We start from the raw sequence: 18,521 nt of genomic DNA, 5'->3' as shown, positions 1-18,521 counted from the left end.
TGATTAATGAACGGCAACGCTGGTTGTTCAAGGAACACATAACATTTAACAGTCAACTGCATTGGGGGCATGTTATCAGATCGAGCAGATTCACATATTTTCCTCACATTTTTTAACGTTTTCAGCCACATAAAGCCTCAGATTTAACCAACAAACAAAATGACGCCATTGCACTACAACAGCGAAATCAACCCTATGGCCCAACCAATTTATGCATTCAAGACAACACAACTTTGAGTTTCAATTTAATCGTCCATATCAGTGGGAACAATGAGGCCGCGCTTTTGATGCGCAGAGGTGTTCGATGCGGGGCTGCACTGCCGAGAGAAATAAATGCAAGTCGTCCTCCACCTGCAGCCTTGATCTGTATTTGTTTTTAATCAGGGTCAGTGCGGAAAACCCACACTCACACAAGTAGGTGGAGGTGAAGGGGATTAGGACTTTCATAGCCTTTGTGGAGATCTGGGGAAACTCGCTGTCCACAAACAACCAGAAACGCGTGATCGGCATTTCTCCCAGTCTCTGCTTCAAGTCCATATTCGAGCTGAGCTCGATCAGAACCTCCTCCTCCTGCAGGCTCAGTCCATCACAGGGTGTGGCGGGGAAAGAGAACGGATTTCTCACCCACTGATTTCCCATTGCACCCTCTCCAAAATACTCGCCAAACTAGTCACGCAACCCATTCAAACGCAGCCCTGTCTTCTCCGCAACATCCTCCAGGGTTGGGAACATTTCCACCGAACCTCGTTCAACACGAGCACACCACAAGTCCAGCTTTTTGCTGAACCCAGATACTTGGTCGTGTGCCGAAAAGACGTGGCACTCTTTGCCCCGGAGAGAGGTGTTGAGGGAGTTGATCCTATCGATGTCGGAGAGATAGGCCAACATAGCAAGCCAGTTCATGTCTGCCAGATGTTTTGCGAATGGGGAGTTCATCTCTGTGAGGAAGAGGAGGACTTCCTTGCGCAAATTGCACAGCCTGGTCGGAGTGCAGGAGCAGCTGCTGGAAGTGAGTGCCCATCTCATTGCAGAGGATCGAGAACCGACGGGCGTTTAAGGCACGCGATTAAAACAAGTTCACAATCCTGACGGCCTCATGAAGAGCTGCACGCAATTCTTGGGGCATCCGTTTTGTTGCTAATGCCTGGCGATGGATGATGCAGTGCTTCCAGACAGCCGCAGGGGCAACTGCCTGTACCTGTTTAACGAGACCGCTGTGACGGCCAGTCATTGATCTTGCCCCATCAGAACATATGCCACAACATCGGCCCCAGTCAAGGCAATTAGCATGGTAAAAATGATTCAAGGCCTGGAAAAGTGTATCAGCTGTTGTGCGGGCGGGTAGAGGAACGCAATACAAAAACTCTTCCTGCACACTGAGCTCTTTGATAAACCAAACATACACCATCAATTGAGCACAGTGTGCAACATCAGTGGACTCATCTAGTTGAATAGCGTAAAAGGGGCTTTCACGAACACCGTCCAGGACCTGCTCTTTGACATCACAAACCATGTCTGATATTCGTCGCTGGATGGTATTGTCAGAGATAGGGATCAAGTTTAGCAGCAGCTGCTTCTCCCAGCATCACTGAACACATATCTCTAGCTGCAGGGAGTAGCAATGTTTTGCCGATGTTATGGGGTTTGCCTGCCTTTGCTATACATAGCGCGACACGATAAGATGCTTCTGTCGCCTTCATGTAAATAGTGCCAAACGACTGTATTATGCTTTTTTGTGACTGAAAATCATCACGCTTCCTCAAAACTCAACTGGCTTGTTCACTAAAGTTGTGTGCTTAGTTTCAATGTGATGCCGAAGTTTGCATGGTTTCATGCTGTCATTTGCTAGCACCTCCTTGCAGACCACACACTGCGGCAGAGGTGCAGCCTCGGACCCCGACCAGGTGAAACCTAACTTTAAGTACTCAGGATCATATTTCCTACGTTTTTTGCTGGGTCCTCTCTCCTCCCTTACTGCTGACTTCTGTTGACTTGGGACAGCGCAACGATGCATTTTACAGCTAATACACAAACAATTACTGATCTCAATAGAGCTGCATACGGATGTGTACGTTATTTTTTCTTCACGCATCGCACCTTCCCTGTGGCTCTTTGGCGCCCCCCAGGGGGAGTGCTACCTCACCTATTGAAAACCACTGCTATAGATGGCTCTCTAATGAAATGCAGTGTGTGGATGCATCCTCGCAGATCAAGCACGTTTTGTTGTAATATTTCAGTAGCATACAAACTCAAATACTGTGGGAGCACATTGTGGTCGTTTAGAAATAAAATCAAAGACTTGATGCTTGGCACTGTCAGCTACAATAATATTGATGTCACTATAAGAGTTCTGAAGGGAATCTGGCTTTGTCGGCTCCTAAATGCCCATCAATTCACACCGGATATCTGCTTTGTCTTGATTGATTTTAAGACATCAATATAGAAAAAGCAGTTTATGAATGCTCGCTGTTGCTGGTGCATTAATCCTAGAAGACAACAGAGGCAACCCTGGAACACATATTTCGGGTAAAACATGATGTAGATTAAAGAGAACATACACTGCCTGGCAAAAAAGGTCACTCACTCTAATATTCGTTGGACCGCCTTTAGCTTTGATCACGGCACGCATTCGCTGTGGCATCGTTTCTACAAGCTTCTGCAATGTCACAACATTTATTTCTGTCTTGCATTCATTTTTTGCCAAGATCTTGTATTGATGAGGGGAGATTTGGACCACTGCGCAAAGTGTTCTCCAGCACATCCCAAAGATTTGCAATCGGGTTCAGGTCTGGACTCTGTGGTGGCCAATCCATCTGTGAAAATGATGCCTCATGTTCCCTGAACCACTCTTTCACAATTTGAGCCCGATGGATCTTGGCATCGTAGTTGTGGAACATGCCCGTGCCATCAGGGGGAAAAAAAATCCATTGATGGAATAAGCTGGTCATTCAGTATTCAGGTAGTCAGCTGACCTCATTCTTTGGGCACATAACGTTGCTGAACCTATACCGGACCAACTGCAGCAACCACAGATCATAGCACTGCCCCCACAGGCTTGTGACCTTTTTTTGGGCCGGGCAGTGTATTTAGCTAATTTTCCAGTTCATACTTGTTATTTCTGCCTCTATTGGAAAATCTTTCCATGCTTTATGTTAAACAACATCTCCATTTTTGATTGGTCAACTGCCTAAAGATGTACCGCCCTTAGCCTCTCACATAGAATGTGCTTGAGCACTAGCCAATAGAAGCGTGAGTGGTACATAGTGATGTCCTTATGTTACGGTACTAAACAAAGGAGTCTATTGAAGGCGTCTCAGGCAGAGGGGCGTGTGTGGGAAGAGAATCTCTGTGATTTTAGCCTTTGCAGACCATTTAACATAATAAAACAAACAATATAACACTACAGGGAAGGGAAAACCCAAAAGAGCATAAAAAGGCTGCTTTAAAATACAGCCTACTGAGATTTGGATTTCATGTAACAAAACCTTTGCTATTTCCTGGCCAACATGAACATAGTGACAGCCCCAAAGGGGAAATAACCACCACCAAACAATACCAAGTACTCACAAATGGACTTTATCTACCTGATACGACAACTCTTTAAGGGCAAAAAGAGGAGAAGAGGCTGAGAATAAATTGTGTTGTGGATCCTGAACTTTCTTGCCAAGAAGAAACACCAATTAAATCAAAGTGCAAGCTCAAAGCTACAGTGTTTTTTTTATTTTTTATCTCAGAATATTGTTTCAGGGTGAGCAATGTCAAAAGCATAAGAAACACACTGAGGACAAAGCTAAATAAAATGGCTTCTTATGAAGTTGATACTAAGACTATTACCCAAATATGTGTTATATGGACATTCAGGTGGCCTAGGGGTTTTAACACTGATTTTATCATTGCAGTTGCCCCCAAATTAAAGTTTTTTTTTGCTTGTACAAACATACACAGTCAATGTAAAAAGAAAGTATCCATCCATCCATCTTCTCCCGCTTTTCCGTCAGGGTCGCGGTGGTAACAGCTCCAGCAGAGAGCCCCAAACTTTCCTTTCCCTGGCCACATCAATCAGCTCTGACTGGGGGATTCCAAGGCGCTCCCAGGCCAGCGAAGAGATATAATCCCTCCACCTGGTCAAAGGTCTACCCCTCGTCTCTTCCCAGCTGGACGTGCCTGGAACACCTCCCCCGGGGCTTTGCCACTGTGGAGCTGTTTGACTACCTCAGTGACTTCCCCCCATGAGATTGGAATTGATCCCCCTTCATACTCCAGCTCCGCCTCTAACAGAGGGCGGAGTTGTCAGATTCAGGAGTTCCTAAAAGTGTTCCTTCCACCGCCCTAACACACTATCAGTTGAGGTCAACAGCGTTCCATCCTTACGGTACACAGCTTGGATGGTTCCCTGCTTCCCCCTCCTGAGGTGTCGGACGGTTTTCCAGAACAACTTTGGTGCCGACCGAAAGTCCTTCTCCATGGCTTCTTTGAACTTCTCCCACACCCGCTGCTTTGCCTCGGCCACGACTGAGGCTGCTGCCCTTTGGGCCCGTCAATACCTTGCACCTGCGTCAGGAGTACCCAGAGATAACATATCCCGGAAGGCCTCCTTCTTCAGTCGGACGGCTTCCCTGACCACCGGTGTCCACCACGAGGTTCGAGGGTTACCGCCCCTTGAGGCACCTAAGACCTTGAGACCACAGCTCCCCGCTGCAGCTTCGGCAATGGAGGCTTTGAACACCGCCCGCTCTGGTTCAATGTCCCTAGCCTCCACAGGGATGCCTGAAAAGCTCCGCCGGAGGTGTGAGTTGAAGGCCTCCTGGACTTCCCAGACGTTCCCAGTTCACCGGAACTACACGTTTGGGCTTACCAGGTCTGTCCAGAGGGTTCCCCTGCTACTCAACCCAACTCACCACCAGATGGTGATCAGTTGACAACTCCTCCCCTCTCTTCACCCGAGTGTCCAAAACATGCGGCCTCAGGTCCGATGATACGATAACAAAATCGATCATGGACGTTCTGCCTAGGGTACTCTGGTACCACGTACACTTATGAGCATCCTTATGTTCGAACATGGTGTTTGTTATGGCCAATCCATGACTAGCCATGAAGTCCAGTAACAAACCACCACTCCGGTTCAGATCAGGGGGGCCGTTCCTCCCAATCACGCCCCTCCAAGTGTCTCCATCATTGCCCACGTGTGCGTTGAAGTCTCCAAGCAAGACTAAGGAGTCCCCTTCAGGAGCCCCATACAGGACTTCTTTCAGGGTCTCCAAGAAGGCTGAATAGTCTGAACTGCTGTTTGGTGCATAAGCACACACAACAGTCAGAGTTTTCCCCCCCATAACCCGCAGGCGTAGGGAGGCGACCCTCTCGTCCACTGGGGTAAACTCCAACAAAGCGGCACTCAACCGGGGGCTTGTGAGTATCCCCACACCCGCTCGGCGCCTCACACCTTGGGCAACTCCAGAGAAGAATAGAGTCCAACCCCTATCAAGAGGTAAGGTTCCAGAGCCGACGCTGTGCGTAGAGGTGAGCCCCACCAGATCCAACTGGTAATGCTCCACCTCCCGCACAAGCTCCGGCTCCTCCCCCCCCAGAGAGGTGACATTCCACGTCCCCAAAGCCAGCTTCTGTCGCCTGAGTCTGGGCCGTCGAGACCCTCTGCTTTCACTGCGACCCTTCTGGCAGCGCACCCGACCCCATCGCTGTTTCCCGTAGGTGGTGGGCCCGTGCGACGGGGAAGCGGAGAGTTGCCCACGTTGCTTTTTCGGGCTGTGCCCGGCCGGGCTCCGTGGCAAGCCCGGCCACCAGACGCTCGCTGACGAGTCCTCCTTCTGGGCCTGGCTCCAGAAAGGGACCCCGGTTAAACAATGGTGACATTCTACACCTGATGTTTACAAGAGCTCCCAAAGTTGAACATCGCCGATGTTCACCGGATTTGTAGGATGACCAAAGCCCCAACAAGCAAGTTGGATAAAGGTTTTAAATTGTATGCAACGTCATACATACACAACTGTGAAGGTAAGAAAACAACTATTAACTGACTAACTAACTAACGCCAGGTAACGTCAAATGTTAGCTTTACAAGTTCTCTAACGTTAACTAACCTATCTGATGTTACGTAACGCTATGTGCTTTATCTGGTTTTAATTATCTACAAAATTAGAACATGTTTTCTTATCCAGCGTTTTATATCAGCCTATATCGTTGGTGTTTTGGATTAACTAATGTTAGTCTTGTTGTTAGCCACTGTCATGCCTAACAGTAATGTCATGTGCAAGATGTGTTGACGTGAGTAATATAGATATAACGCTAATGACACTTATCTGTTGTTATATTCAGTGTCCAATAAAGAAAGGCTGTCAGGGCAGGTCGGCGTGCGAGCCTTGTGGTACAGAACAATGAGGAAGATTGAGACACCACACAGTTTAAGTGTAGGCAGGAAGCTGCGTAACTTTGTTCATCCCCATTCAGTGGTGCTCAGTTCAGTGGAGCATTATACAGTGGTATGCAAAAGTTTGGGCACCCCTTAGGAAAACCACTGCATCAGTTTGTCACTTGCTGAGCTTTTGAAGCAGCAACTTCATTTTAACATATGTTATACCTTATGGTAACAGAAACATCTCAGTAGTGAAATAACTTTTATTGGTCAAACAGAAACATGTTTATGTGCATTCAAACAAAAATAGGCATGTGCATAAATTTGGGCACCCCTAAGAAATAATTCCATTAATATTTAGTATTGCCTCCTTTTGCTGCAATAACGGCCTGTAGACGCCTCCTGTAGCCACAGACAAGTCCCTTAAGCCTGGCAGGTGGTATTTTGGCCCATTCTTCCACACAAAACGTCTCCAGTTCAGTCAGGTTTCTTGGCCTCCGTGCATGGACAGCCTTCTTCAAATAAATCCATACATTTTCAATGATGTTAAGGTCTGGGGACTGGGATGGCCATTCCAGAACATTGTACCTGTGCTTCTGCATGAATTCCTTGGTGGATTTTGATCGGTGCTTAGATCATTGTCCTGCTGAAAAATCCAACCCCGGCGTAGCTTCAACTTTGTGACTGACTCTAGAACATTCTTGTCAAGAATCTCCTGGTACTGTAAGGAATTCATGTGGCCCTCAACTTTAACAAGTTTTCCAGTACCTGTGCTAGCCACACAGCCCCATAACATGATAGATCCTCCACCAAATTTTACAGTGGGCAACAAGTTCTTTTCATTGAATGCAGTGTGTTTTTTTCGCCATGCATACCTGTTCATGTTATGACCAAATAACTCAATCTTGGTCTCATCTGACCACAGTATTTTGTTCCAAAATGCTTCTGGCTTGTCCAGATGTGCTTTTGCATACCTCATGCGACTCTTCTTGTGATTAACACTCAGGAAAGGCTTTTTGCACATCACCCTTCCAATGAGCTCTTCCTGGTGCAAAGTACGCTGGATTGTGGAACGGTGAACAACTACACCATCAGCAGCCAGATGTTGTTGTAGTTCTCTGGAGGTGGTCTGTGGCTTCTCTGTGACCATTTTCACCATCCTTCGCCTGTGCCTTTCCCCTATTTTTGTCGGCCTACCACATCTTTCCTTCACACGGACTGTTCCTGTGGCCTTCCATTTCACAACTACGTTTCTGACTGTGGAGACAGACAGTTTAAACCTGTCAGATAATTTTTTGTACCCTTCTCCTAATTTATAATGTTGGATTATCTTAGCTTTCAGGTCAGCGGAGAGTTGTTTTGAGGTCCCCATCTTGCCACTCCCTAAGAAAGAACCTAGGCCAGGCACAGCCAGCTATTACCTATGTTAAATAGCCTTTTTCATGATTGGTTCCACCTGTCTTTGTAATTGAAGGTCTAATGAGCTAATCAAAGCAATTTTGTGCAGCAACCTGTCAGCTATAAATCCGTACAGGTGTTGAAATGAATGCTATTTATAAGGGTGCCCAAACTTTTGCACATCCCATTTTTTGCATTTTATTTTATTATAATAAAACTATGTAATGCTACCCTAAGAATTTTGGTCTGGAAAACACTAAAACGTCTACATCTTTGTAGGAAAACAAATGTTGTTGCTGTGATCTTCTATTATAAAGGAAAAGCAAATTGTCATGAAATCTCAGAGGGGTGCCCAAACTTTTGCATACCACTTCAGCTAAGTTTTATTCCTAAAGGCTCACCAACTTTAATGTTTTGCCTGTCTTTGCTCCAGAGACTTTCAGTGGGGTGTACTCATTTTTCCTTGACCCTTTATTGAGTAAAACTGAAAAATGTGTAATCTAAGTTATATTATTAACCTTACTTTCATGTTATAAATTAAACAGATGTTACATTAAACTTGGTCTTGTCAACATTTTGGAATTTTTTTTTGAGTTCATGAGATATTGTTTAAACTTTAGTACTTTGTCAGAACTTTACATTCAACAGTTTGCTTACATTGATGTTTGTGTACATAACAATTACAGAATATTTAACAAAATGTTCTGCCACTGGAATAAACAAAATTCACTAAATGAAATTACAAAAATCTGGTGTTGAACCAATGCTTTACTTAACCCATGCCTTAACTAATGCCTTGTTTTGGTAGTTTGACAACAGGCATGCCACTGTAAACATTTGGCATCCAACAATTTGTTTAGTTTAATTCTCCTAATGACTCGTTCTGCATGTACTCTGAGTCGTGTTATTGATTGTTTTTCAGTAACCTGGTATGCAGGCATCTGATTTTGCGTTGACAGAAATGGTGGGCAGTATATTTTGCACTTAACACCACCACTAATGAGGAAGCCCTTGTCAACCATCACTGCGATTTCTTCCGTGAGCAATTTGGCCAACCCAGACTGTTTGAACAGCTCTTTGTCACTTATTGACCCAGCGTAAAGAGAGGAGACAAATGTGACTACACCATGTGGGGCTATGCCAATCAGGCCTTTCATGGTGCAGTGAGATTTGTAGCTGGAGTACATCTCACTTTGCAGGAGTGGTGAGGATGGTGTCTGACACTTGACCAAGATGACCTGGGTGTCTGGGAAATCTCTGAATTCCTGAGGGAGGTAAGCATGCACTTCTGCAGGTGTGAGCCAGGTGCATTAAGACCCCAGTGCAGTGTCTAGAAAACTTGTCCATGTTGCAATAATGCGGCTCACTGTGGACTGATGTATGTGGAATCGATGTGCCAGGTCCCTCTCCTTCAAACCAACCCGACAGGAAGACGAGGATAAGAAAGAACTCGCCGATTGGCTGGAGCAGCTGTCTCTGGAAGGTTAAAAAAAAAGGTTACTCCTTTAAGTTATTAAACTAGTAAGGCTGTGCTCTTGCTTGGCTAAATGTTTTATAATGGTTATGTGTACCATACCATGGGGAAAACAGTGGTTTGCTGTAGTGCACTGGTGTATTCAAAGGGGGCTGAGTCCTTTAGCGTAGCCGTCTGTACATGCAATGGCATCCCACCCCTGTTTGTTACTACAAAGCACATTCAGACCATAACCTACCGTTGATCATCCGGTTCCGGCGCTGCTACGAGCGGCAGCCAGCAAGTCGCTCTCTCTCTCCTCAATTTCCCTCTGGATAAATAAAGCTTCTTGAATCTTGAATCTTGATGGACGTGCAGGTGTGGCCACTTCTTCATTTCGCTTGGCAGCCGATTTGGCTCTTGAGACCCGGACCATTTTGTAAATGGAAGGCTCAATCAAACACCAAAACGCAATCAGGTGGTCATAGCTTGGAAATCTATTCACAAAAGACGCATACATCATGTCAGTCATTAATTAACATAGTAAATACAATCATACACCAAAATAATGTTAGCTGTAACAACTAAGCCACTGTCTCATCTCAATGCTACTTAACATTCAGATAAACTGATCAAGAAGCTATTTGTGCTGCATATTATCTGTGACGTTAAGCTACTTTTTGAAAACGCATTTTCTTATGGGTATTCATGGCGAAATATTACCTCAGGAGCTGTAGCTAGCTGTAGCTCGAGGTAAACAAATAGACCGGAATAGGCCGAGCCGTATTATTTGGAGTCGGAAGTACGTCACAAAATTTAGCGCGAGTAGCAGGTTAAACTGTTCAGCCTTTCACCGCACGGGGCAACCTTTATAAAGAGGGGTCAGTGTCGCTCTTGCACCCTGTCAGAGTGTCAGTGCCCGATCCGTCCCCCCCCGGCTGCACATGCGCGTAATGACGTATACGGAAACTCAACGTGTTCCTGCCCGATTTGTACCACGCATGTCTACATTTACGGTACTTGACGGCAGCAAAGCCCGTCTACGGAAAGCCCCTTCACTCTCTATTCACCCCCATTGTACCGAATTTGGCTGCAGTTCACCTAGGGGGCGATCGCGGGCGAGTGCAGAATACATGGACCCCTATGGAGCTAGGCGGCTAGCTACATCATTCTCCTAGCATATCGTCTACAAAATCCAAAATACTACTGTGGTTTCCGAGAGGTCGACAGGGATTTTTCGTCAAAAGTGGAATAATCTGGGGGTCATAGCCTTTTGTTTTCTTACAGGTTGGGCAGTTGCGACCCAGGTTCTGCTAGCATCTGGCTAATGAAAGCCGATTGGTCAATGAAGAACTCACGACTGGTTACGACCAAAGAATACGCTTTGTGGTACCTGTCCACAGAACATCAACAACGCTCTTAAGGTGCCAACCGCCGTTAAAAGAGAAGAAGAAAGCTCTTAAGGAGGACTCTGAAAGGACATTACAATCGAACTTTTTTATTTGATTATGGTCAACTTTGGATGTACTGATCCTACCACACACATACATTGTATTGTAAAAATAAATTTGAAAGTTAACTGATTACGAGCATGTGTTTGTTTTCTTACCTTGAGCGTATGTTCGATATTGCTATATTGCTACCTTAAGGATAAATCCCGCTTTCTAGAACATTAAACATTCCGTAAAAAAAAGTTGATTAAGATAAAGATGCCGCGTCAGTGTGCTGCAATTAATTGCAAAAATTCTCAAAAAGGACTGTCCTATTTCAGCTTCCCCAAGGATGATGAAAGGTAACATGTTTTCCTTCTATATTCAGTTATATCTGTACTATATGCAGCCTATCTGCGCTCGGCTTCGCAAGAAAGCCGGTATTTAAAAAATTTGGAGGGAAAATCTGCGCAATTGTCAATGCCTGAAGGAAGTTGACAAATGTGACTAGAGACATCACTGATTGTACTTTGCTCAATTACTTCATAAACACAGGTCTGCGAATAATTTGTCAAATGCTAAAGGAGGTGTGCCTTCAGGGTAATCTTAGGATTGATTGCCCATCATCATCCTAACACAGACAAAAAAAAGCATGCATCAGCCTTGTAACTGGACTGATTTTAATGACTTTTATTTAAAACACAAACACATACACACACCACCCAGAAACATGCCAGCTAAATGAGGCGATCTCAATTACATAATTTACAATGTGCAGGCTAAGGGCCGAGATCAGAATATGGAACAGGGACGGGGGCCTCTCCATGAAAAAGGTGGCAGAGAAAAAAAAATGTCAGCATTTAGGAGCTCAACACATGGTCTTCATGGATGTCATTACTCCATACATAGATAACATAAATATATATATATATATATATATATATATATATATATATATATATATATATATATATATAGATAGATACATACATAGATAAATACATACAACTGCAGACTTCAAAGCCTTCGTGAATGAGAGATTACAAGAACAGAACAGAAGAAAGTAATACCCAATTCATTGTACCCAATTGAAACGTGCAAAAACACCTATACAGCTAAAAACTTAAATGAAGGGGATGATGTGAGCGGTCTAAAATAGGAGAGAGCAATTTAACAAGAGAACACAGAGAAGAGAGCACACACACACACACACAAACACACACACACACACACACAAGTAAACAAAACAATACAGCAAACAAAGTTGTGGCTGAACAGAAACGGAATGAAAACCAAGACACCTACAACAGAACACAGGTCCAAAAAGACTACATTTAATCAGATTTCACTTTCAGGAGGAAAAGATGGCTCATTAATATCAGAAGGGCTGACCTCAGACTTAGTCTGTCCCATGCAGAAATGATGCAGGGAGGATATGTGGTGTGTGAGCTACATTTTGAGGAGCGCTTTCTTCGAAAAGTGAGATGTGCTGGTGTGTAACATTAGTGAAACATTTTTAGTCAACAGTGACATTACTGTCCTTGACGATGTCCTTCATGTTCTGTACTAGTCTAATGGAAGAAAAGCACTCACACAAGAAGCCATCCCCACATTGGTGAACTGTGGAAACCCACCACTGCTTGCCTCTCCTCCTCTGAAAAGGCAGAGAATCAACAGAGGTAAGATGACAATAAACGATGAGTTAACAGAGTTCATAAATTATCATGACAGACTGACTAATATTAACATTTATAAACTTTCAAAAGATGAAAAGAATAAGGTGCAGGAAAGGGAAATTGTAGCTCTTGAAGGAGCTCTTGAAGTACAAGGGACAGAAGAAGGCACTGAAGGAGAAAGAACAGAGGAAAGGGCAAATACACAAAAAGGGACAGATGAAAAGAGAGAGAAATGACCAGAGGAGGAGCAGTTAAGACAGGTAACCATCTCAGTGAGCAGATTCTGGAAGAAAAACAAGAAAAATGAGGTTGAATTGTTCAATGACGTAGCATTTCACTATTCAGTTATGAAGTTATGCCTTTGTGTCTTTTATAGAGAATTAAAGAACTGGAGGCTGAGGTGGCGCTGCTTAAAAGAAAGGGTGCAGGTCAAAAGGCAAAGGCAAAGCGTAAAAAGTCGAAGGGACGAAAGGCTAAACAGTCAAAGTAAGGCCAACAAAACAATAAGGGCAGAATTCTTCCATTTGCAAAAGTTCAAAAGTGCATAGCTGTGTGCTTTTCAGCCTGCACGCATTTTGCAAAAGTCCTAAGTCTGTTGCAAGAATACACAACTGGCCTTATGACATTTTAGTCACAGACTAACTTGACCTAAAAGGTGTGCAGGTAAGCACATCGGAAAATTCTGCCCTAAGTTAATAAGATGAGGTTTCATTAGTGTAAGTAAAACACAGTCACAGAATAAGGTGTACAATTACAGAGTACCCACTTGAAGTCAAACTTAAAAATGCCCTAACTTTTCCATTCCTTTTCCTGATCTGAATTTCTATTACTTTTTCCTGTATATGTCATATACACAAAATGTATTACCAAAGGTCTACAACAGCATAAAGGTTTTGACTTTTGGAAATAGTATAATGTAGCTGTACACACTTGTTTTTTGGACTTAACATTTTCTCCCCATGTAGCCTTAAAGAGATCCTGCCCAACTGCTCAGAAAAGTGCCGTGATTTCATCCGGGCCCAGCTGTCAGAGGCAGGGAAAAAGGGTAGAGGGAGGAGATTTGGAAGGACTCTGAAGGAAATGGGGCTGCAAATTCTACACAGCAGCCCTAAGAATTACAGATATTTGCTCAGTATTTTTGCACTGCCCTCACCTACAACTCTTCACAGATTCGTTACGGCACGAGTCGGATACTTCTCTGTAAGAAAGATGTTATTTCAATAAACATTTTGCAATAAGTCATGTGAGACATTATCATTGTAGAGACCAAATTTAGAAAAATGTATAAAACAGACAATCCCAATGAAGATTTCAAGAATACAATGGCGCACTTGCACACTGACTAGATCTAAACCCTGTACTGTAGATAATCTATATATTATATAAATATTGCAAGGATGCATCTAGATTTCTAGGCTACAACAATAATACACCTTATTATAGACCTATATCAAATCAGAACAGTGTGAGAAACTAGTGATGTTCTGTGGGAGATGGATGGATAGATTTTCAGTTCAATTCATCTTCCTCTCCTCTGATCGGTATCCAATTTAGATTTTGGCTTTTTTCAAAGTAAATTAAGAACTTACACATTGATCTCCAACTCTGATTACATCCCCAACAGCCAGGTTACCTCCATGGGATTCTCGCCCAGATGAAACTTAAGGTCTCTTCTATGACATCTGCCGAGAGGCTATGCACACTAATTTTTGACGAAATGGCCATAAAAAGGCAGTTCGATTACAACAGAAAAACGGACACTATTTATGGGGTGTCCGCTAACGGAAATGCCGCCAAGCAGGCAATGGTCCTGATGACCAGGGGAATCCTGGGGAAGTGGAAGCAGGTAAGCTACAACAATTTATATTCTATTCCATTACTGAGAATGGAATCATTCATTATGTGAGAAACATACCTAACAAGCACTTTCCCAATGTCTTCCAGCCAATTGGATACTTCTTTTCCTCCAGCTCCATGCTGTCGGAGGAGATTGCAGACACCATCAGGGGAGCCATTCACCACCTGCAGGCTATAGGCCTGACAGTACATACAGTACAATGAACACACAACTCAGAACCATCTCTTTTGCATAACATACAGCTTTCACCTTTATCCTTACCATGCATTGATACTTTTCTACATGTTAGGTTCAGGCAATTGTGTGTGACCAAGCCACCACCAATGTCCGGGCCTTACACCTGCTTGGGGCCACTCTAGACCCTCAGGGGGGGGGGGGGATGACTCCCACTGTGTGGAGGCAGAAGGGCTGAAAATTCCCATCATCTTTGATGTCCCTCATCTCATTAAGTCCATCAGGAATAATTTCCACAAGCATGGCCTGAAGGTAAGAACTTTACTTAAAGCAAGCAACATTTGAAATGTGGCTTAAAATGTGAGTGAGTGGATACATAAATAAAATGTACTTACCTTTTTCAGACGGAGGGAATAAATGTTCTTTGGCGCCACATCGCCAATTTCTATGAGATCGATCGGCAGCACACGATCCGAATGGCTCCCAAGCTGGTATGGTTCAGACACATCTTCACTTTCAGACACATTCAACTCACTTTTCCATTTCACTCACAAAACTTACCATAGTAGCATCTTCTCTCCCAGGAATCTCTGCAATGGTCACATTCAACAGACTCCCACCTGAGGCCAAGGGCACCGCGGACTTCATTGACAAAGTCAACAGACTTTTTGACGTCCTAAATTCAAGGTAGAGCGTGAAAAGATAACTGCTGTTTACCACCTTCAGGGGGTGGAGTGGGTGAGCAGGGCTGGCCAGTATAGAGCCTAGACTGTTCAGTGTTCTGGCCCCTGCCACCAGCTGGCCTTCCTGATGAGCTTGTCCACTCTGTTTTTGTGAAAAAGCTTCAAATAGCTCCAGACACATCTCTGTTAGCACAAAATAACCATAAATCACGTTCATACCTTTGTAACCATTTATTCGCCTGTCTCACTGATGCCATGTCTTTATAAACAAGATCTGTTAGGGACTCTAACCCGTGGAGGAGGCCCCTTGGTGCTGGAAATCAGGAGAAGGAGACCTTCCTGGCCAGCTCCATGGGTTGGATAGCAGGATGGCAGTTCAGGTAGATCTTCAAAAAATCTAGTGAAAAAGTAAACAAATAAACAAACATGGCACAGACATCCTTTTAACTATATGAACTATTGAAGTATATGAACTATTAATTCTCCCCAAATATTAAACTGATCCCCAACAATTAAACTGATCCCCCTTTCACTCACCACTAAAGGTCCAAGCGCAAACCTCCTTGCCAGAATGGCTTGATCACCACCATCAGGAGCATTCTGTACATTGCAAAGCAATGTACCACAGCTGCTGGCCTGAAATATTTGTGCACCTCCAAGCTCAAACAGGACTGCATTGAGGTAATCCAGTGGATACCTGAACTTAAACATACAACATAATTAAGACCAGAGAGCAGCATTAAGCAATTAAAATCACTAACAACCTTCTCCTTCTGTTGTGAGTAGAACCTTTTCTCTCTGATCCGTGGCAAAGGAGGGCACAAATACAATCCAAGCGCCATGGAATTCACGGCAGCATTAAGGGGGCTGAGTATGTCGCATATCATGACATCACTGTCGAACACCTCCAACTGTGAGGAAGATGCCGGATTTCCTCTTCTGGCCAACCTTCAACTCGCCGCTCCACCTTCCAGGACCAATGAGGATATGGAGGTGCAGGTCATTGTAGACAACATTGTTATTATGATAACAATAACTATGGGTCAGGAATAATACAAAGTAAAATACAAATATAATGATACAAACTACACTGATATATAACTAAAATATAAATGCACAGGCTACAATGTGCAATACAACCTAAATATGCCCTTGCATGTCTTGCGTGTGAATTAACATTACTTCCACTTACCTCCATAGAGTGAAATGTTACCTCAGCCCACCACTCCATCCCCCGGGGACCACAATCCAGCCACCCTCACTCTCCAGCCCAAAACACTGCCTACAGAGGGGACCACTGAGGAAATGGTGGCGCAGGATATTGTGGAGGACCAGGTCATCTGATTATACAACCAACACACAGTCACTGCATTTCACTTGCATAAAATCCTAACTAACTACATTATCAATACACTGATATATTATTAAAATATAAATGCAAATTGACAAGCTACAATATGCAATACATCCTATATATGCTCTTACATGTAAACTAAGATTTTTCCCGCTTACCTCCATAGACCATTGGTGACTGTATCCTCGAAGAGGGGCTATTTTATGTTGCCGGCTGGTTGGTCAGGATGCTGCAGAAGGATCAAGCCATCCAGGTCTGTCATCACTGTGAAGTGCTGCTGCTGGGCTCCACACTGCATGATCACAGTTACGCGTCTCCACAGGAGCACCCATTTCTGGAAGCCAAACGCTTCACTCCCAACGCGAATTTGATGAGGCCTTCAACCAGGTTCTTTAATGCGGTGAGGGATCTGGAGGAGGCATTTGGAAGAAACATCAATACCTTCTGGCCAAAGAGTGGGGTACGACAGAACCTTGAGAAGACACTGGAGGGAACAGAGGCCTTCAAAGAGTTCCACAGAGACCACCCGGAACATGCCCTTTTAATCGAGGAAATCTCGATTAAAAAATTTACAATGTGTAGGCTGGGGGCAGAGATCCGGATAAGAAACAGGGGCCTCTCTGCCATCAACGAGAAAAAGGTGGCAGAAAAAAAAGTATCTACATTTACAAGTTAATTAATACAGTATAAATAAATGAATGCAGGCTTGTTTTTGACTAGTCTGCAACAAACCATATCAACCTTTCTGTGTCTTTTCTCTTGAAGGTTTTTTTGTTTTAACTGCTTTGATAACAGTAGCTCGTCATGTCTATGACTGGTGTAAGTTACACAGAACTATGACCATGTACATGAATGATATGTGAATGTGACAGAGATAAAATGATAAGGTCACATGGCGCCGGGAGCACGAAGATCTATGCATCTCGTCAAATATCGTTTAGCTTTAGCCTAGCTCCCATTTCTGATCTCACTTACAACTTTGGATGGATGACTAAAACAATATGTTAACATTATATAATCGACAAACTGTTTTCATACACGCTTGTATTAACTCGTCAGCATCATACTTTCACCAGTTAACCACACACTTTTTCTGCTGACCATATCTAACGTTAGCAAAGTTCCCTCTGGTAATAGTACTCACAGTGCTAATATAGCCAACTGAAGCAACCAAATAACGTATTTTTTCAAAAACGACATATTCACATCAGAAAGTCTTCATTAACACTTAATTGTTTGTTAAGATTTGTAAATTATGAGTATCAAATAATGTCACACCTTTTCAAAACATGTAGAGCCGAGTTCAAATCAGTCCCACGGAGCCAAATCAGCTGCGATCGTATGCAGCTGTTGCTGCGAGGGAAAGGAAAGGGAAGGAGAGACACAAGGTGCCGTAAAGCAATTTATCACGCATGACGTCATCCGATTTACAAAAACCTAATTTTAGTCAAAATCAAGTGAATATAAAATACTAGCTATGTGTCGTTTGTGAGGATTATCCATTCCATGTTTAAAAAACTATAGCAGTGATTTAAAAAAAAATTATATCCAAAGAAATGTAGGAATCTATGGGTGGGGCTCCATAGGACCACATTCATTCTGCACTGGCCCACCAGCGCCCCCCAGGTGCAGTACCATACCGGAACGGTTTTGAGAGTGAACGTTCTCGTCAATATTAAAAGTTCTCTGACGGCAGCCAGTTAGTTTACCTAACCGGAAACAGCTGGTATTTCACAGAAACTGTCTGTTTAGAGTATATTGCTTGATATACACCGATTCGGCGAAGTGACCGGAAGTAGAGCGGCCGCCATTGATGCGGTGTGTATTTCGCGGTATTTCCATAGACAGTAAAAGCAGAGAACTTTTAATATTGACGAGAACGTTCACTCTCAAAACCGTTCCGGTATGGTACTGCACCTGGGGGGCGCTGGTGGGCCAGTGCAGAATGAATGTGGTCCTATGGAGCCCCACCCATAGATTCCTACATTTCTTTGGATATAATTTTTTTTTAAATCACTGCTATAGTTTTTTAAACATGGAATGGATAATCCTCACAAACGACACATAGCTAGTATTTTATATTCGCTTGATTTTGACTAAAATTAGGTTTTTGTAAATCGGATGACGT

The 18,521-nt window shown here is 43.7% G+C and overlaps 1 protein-coding gene and 5 long non-coding RNA genes across 6 annotated transcripts; 3 read left to right on the top strand and 3 right to left on the bottom strand.

Annotated features, from left to right (window-relative positions):
- Positions 1-11,922: 11,922 nt before the first annotated feature.
- On the top strand, positions 11,923-13,406 carry LOC134867634 (uncharacterized). The gene is made up of 3 exons (XR_010166159.1): positions 11,923-12,127; positions 12,219-12,327; positions 13,290-13,406. It is a non-coding gene; the product is annotated as an uncharacterized LOC134867634 (long non-coding RNA).
- On the bottom strand, positions 12,133-14,797 carry LOC134867632 (uncharacterized). The gene is made up of 5 exons (XR_010166157.1): positions 14,444-14,797; positions 14,240-14,361; positions 13,478-13,522; positions 13,255-13,347; positions 12,133-12,302 (listed from the first exon to the last, which is right to left on the bottom strand). It is a non-coding gene; the product is annotated as an uncharacterized LOC134867632 (long non-coding RNA).
- LOC134867633 (uncharacterized) lies at positions 14,051-14,556 on the top strand. Its single transcript, XR_010166158.1, has 3 exons — positions 14,051-14,170; positions 14,269-14,367; positions 14,472-14,556. It is a non-coding gene; the product is annotated as an uncharacterized LOC134867633 (long non-coding RNA).
- Positions 14,798-14,971: 174 nt separating the features above from the next.
- LOC134866805 (uncharacterized) lies at positions 14,972-15,700 on the bottom strand. The gene is made up of 3 exons (XR_010166073.1): positions 15,577-15,700; positions 15,259-15,436; positions 14,972-15,032 (listed from the first exon to the last, which is right to left on the bottom strand). It is a non-coding gene; the product is annotated as an uncharacterized LOC134866805 (long non-coding RNA).
- Positions 15,701-15,829: 129 nt separating this feature from the next.
- On the top strand, positions 15,830-17,168 carry LOC134867630 (uncharacterized). Its single transcript, XM_063888345.1, has 3 exons — positions 15,830-16,032; positions 16,240-16,374; positions 16,560-17,168. Exons 1-3 carry the CDS (start codon positions 15,880-15,882, stop codon positions 17,067-17,069), a joined length of 798 nt encoding a protein of 265 aa, XP_063744415.1. The 5' UTR covers positions 15,830-15,879; the 3' UTR covers positions 17,070-17,168.
- Positions 15,970-17,952, bottom strand: LOC134867631 (uncharacterized). Its single transcript, XR_010166156.1, has 3 exons — positions 17,672-17,952; positions 16,552-16,802; positions 15,970-16,379 (listed from the first exon to the last, which is right to left on the bottom strand). It is a non-coding gene; the product is annotated as an uncharacterized LOC134867631 (long non-coding RNA).
- Positions 17,953-18,521: the final 569 nt, after the last annotated feature.

This window comes from Eleginops maclovinus, chromosome 7 (genome assembly GCF_036324505.1).
Source record: "Eleginops maclovinus isolate JMC-PN-2008 ecotype Puerto Natales chromosome 7, JC_Emac_rtc_rv5, whole genome shotgun sequence".
In the NCBI taxonomy this organism is placed as follows: domain Eukaryota; kingdom Metazoa; phylum Chordata; class Actinopteri; order Perciformes; family Eleginopidae; genus Eleginops; species Eleginops maclovinus.
The sequence above is the reverse complement of the archived record's forward strand: the minus strand, read 5'-3'. Positions and strand labels throughout refer to the sequence as shown.

Coding starts and splice junctions, on each gene's coding strand:
- LOC134867630 (XM_063888345.1), top strand. CDS start 15,880: ATGGAATTCACGGCAGCATTAAGGGGGCTGAGTATGTCGCATATCATG. Junction 16,033..16,239: donor GGACCAATGAGGATATGGAG/GTGCAGGTCATT, acceptor TTACCTCCATAG/AGTGAAATGTTACCTCAGCC. Junction 16,375..16,559: donor AGGATATTGTGGAGGACCAG/GTCATCTGATTA, acceptor TTACCTCCATAG/ACCATTGGTGACTGTATCCT.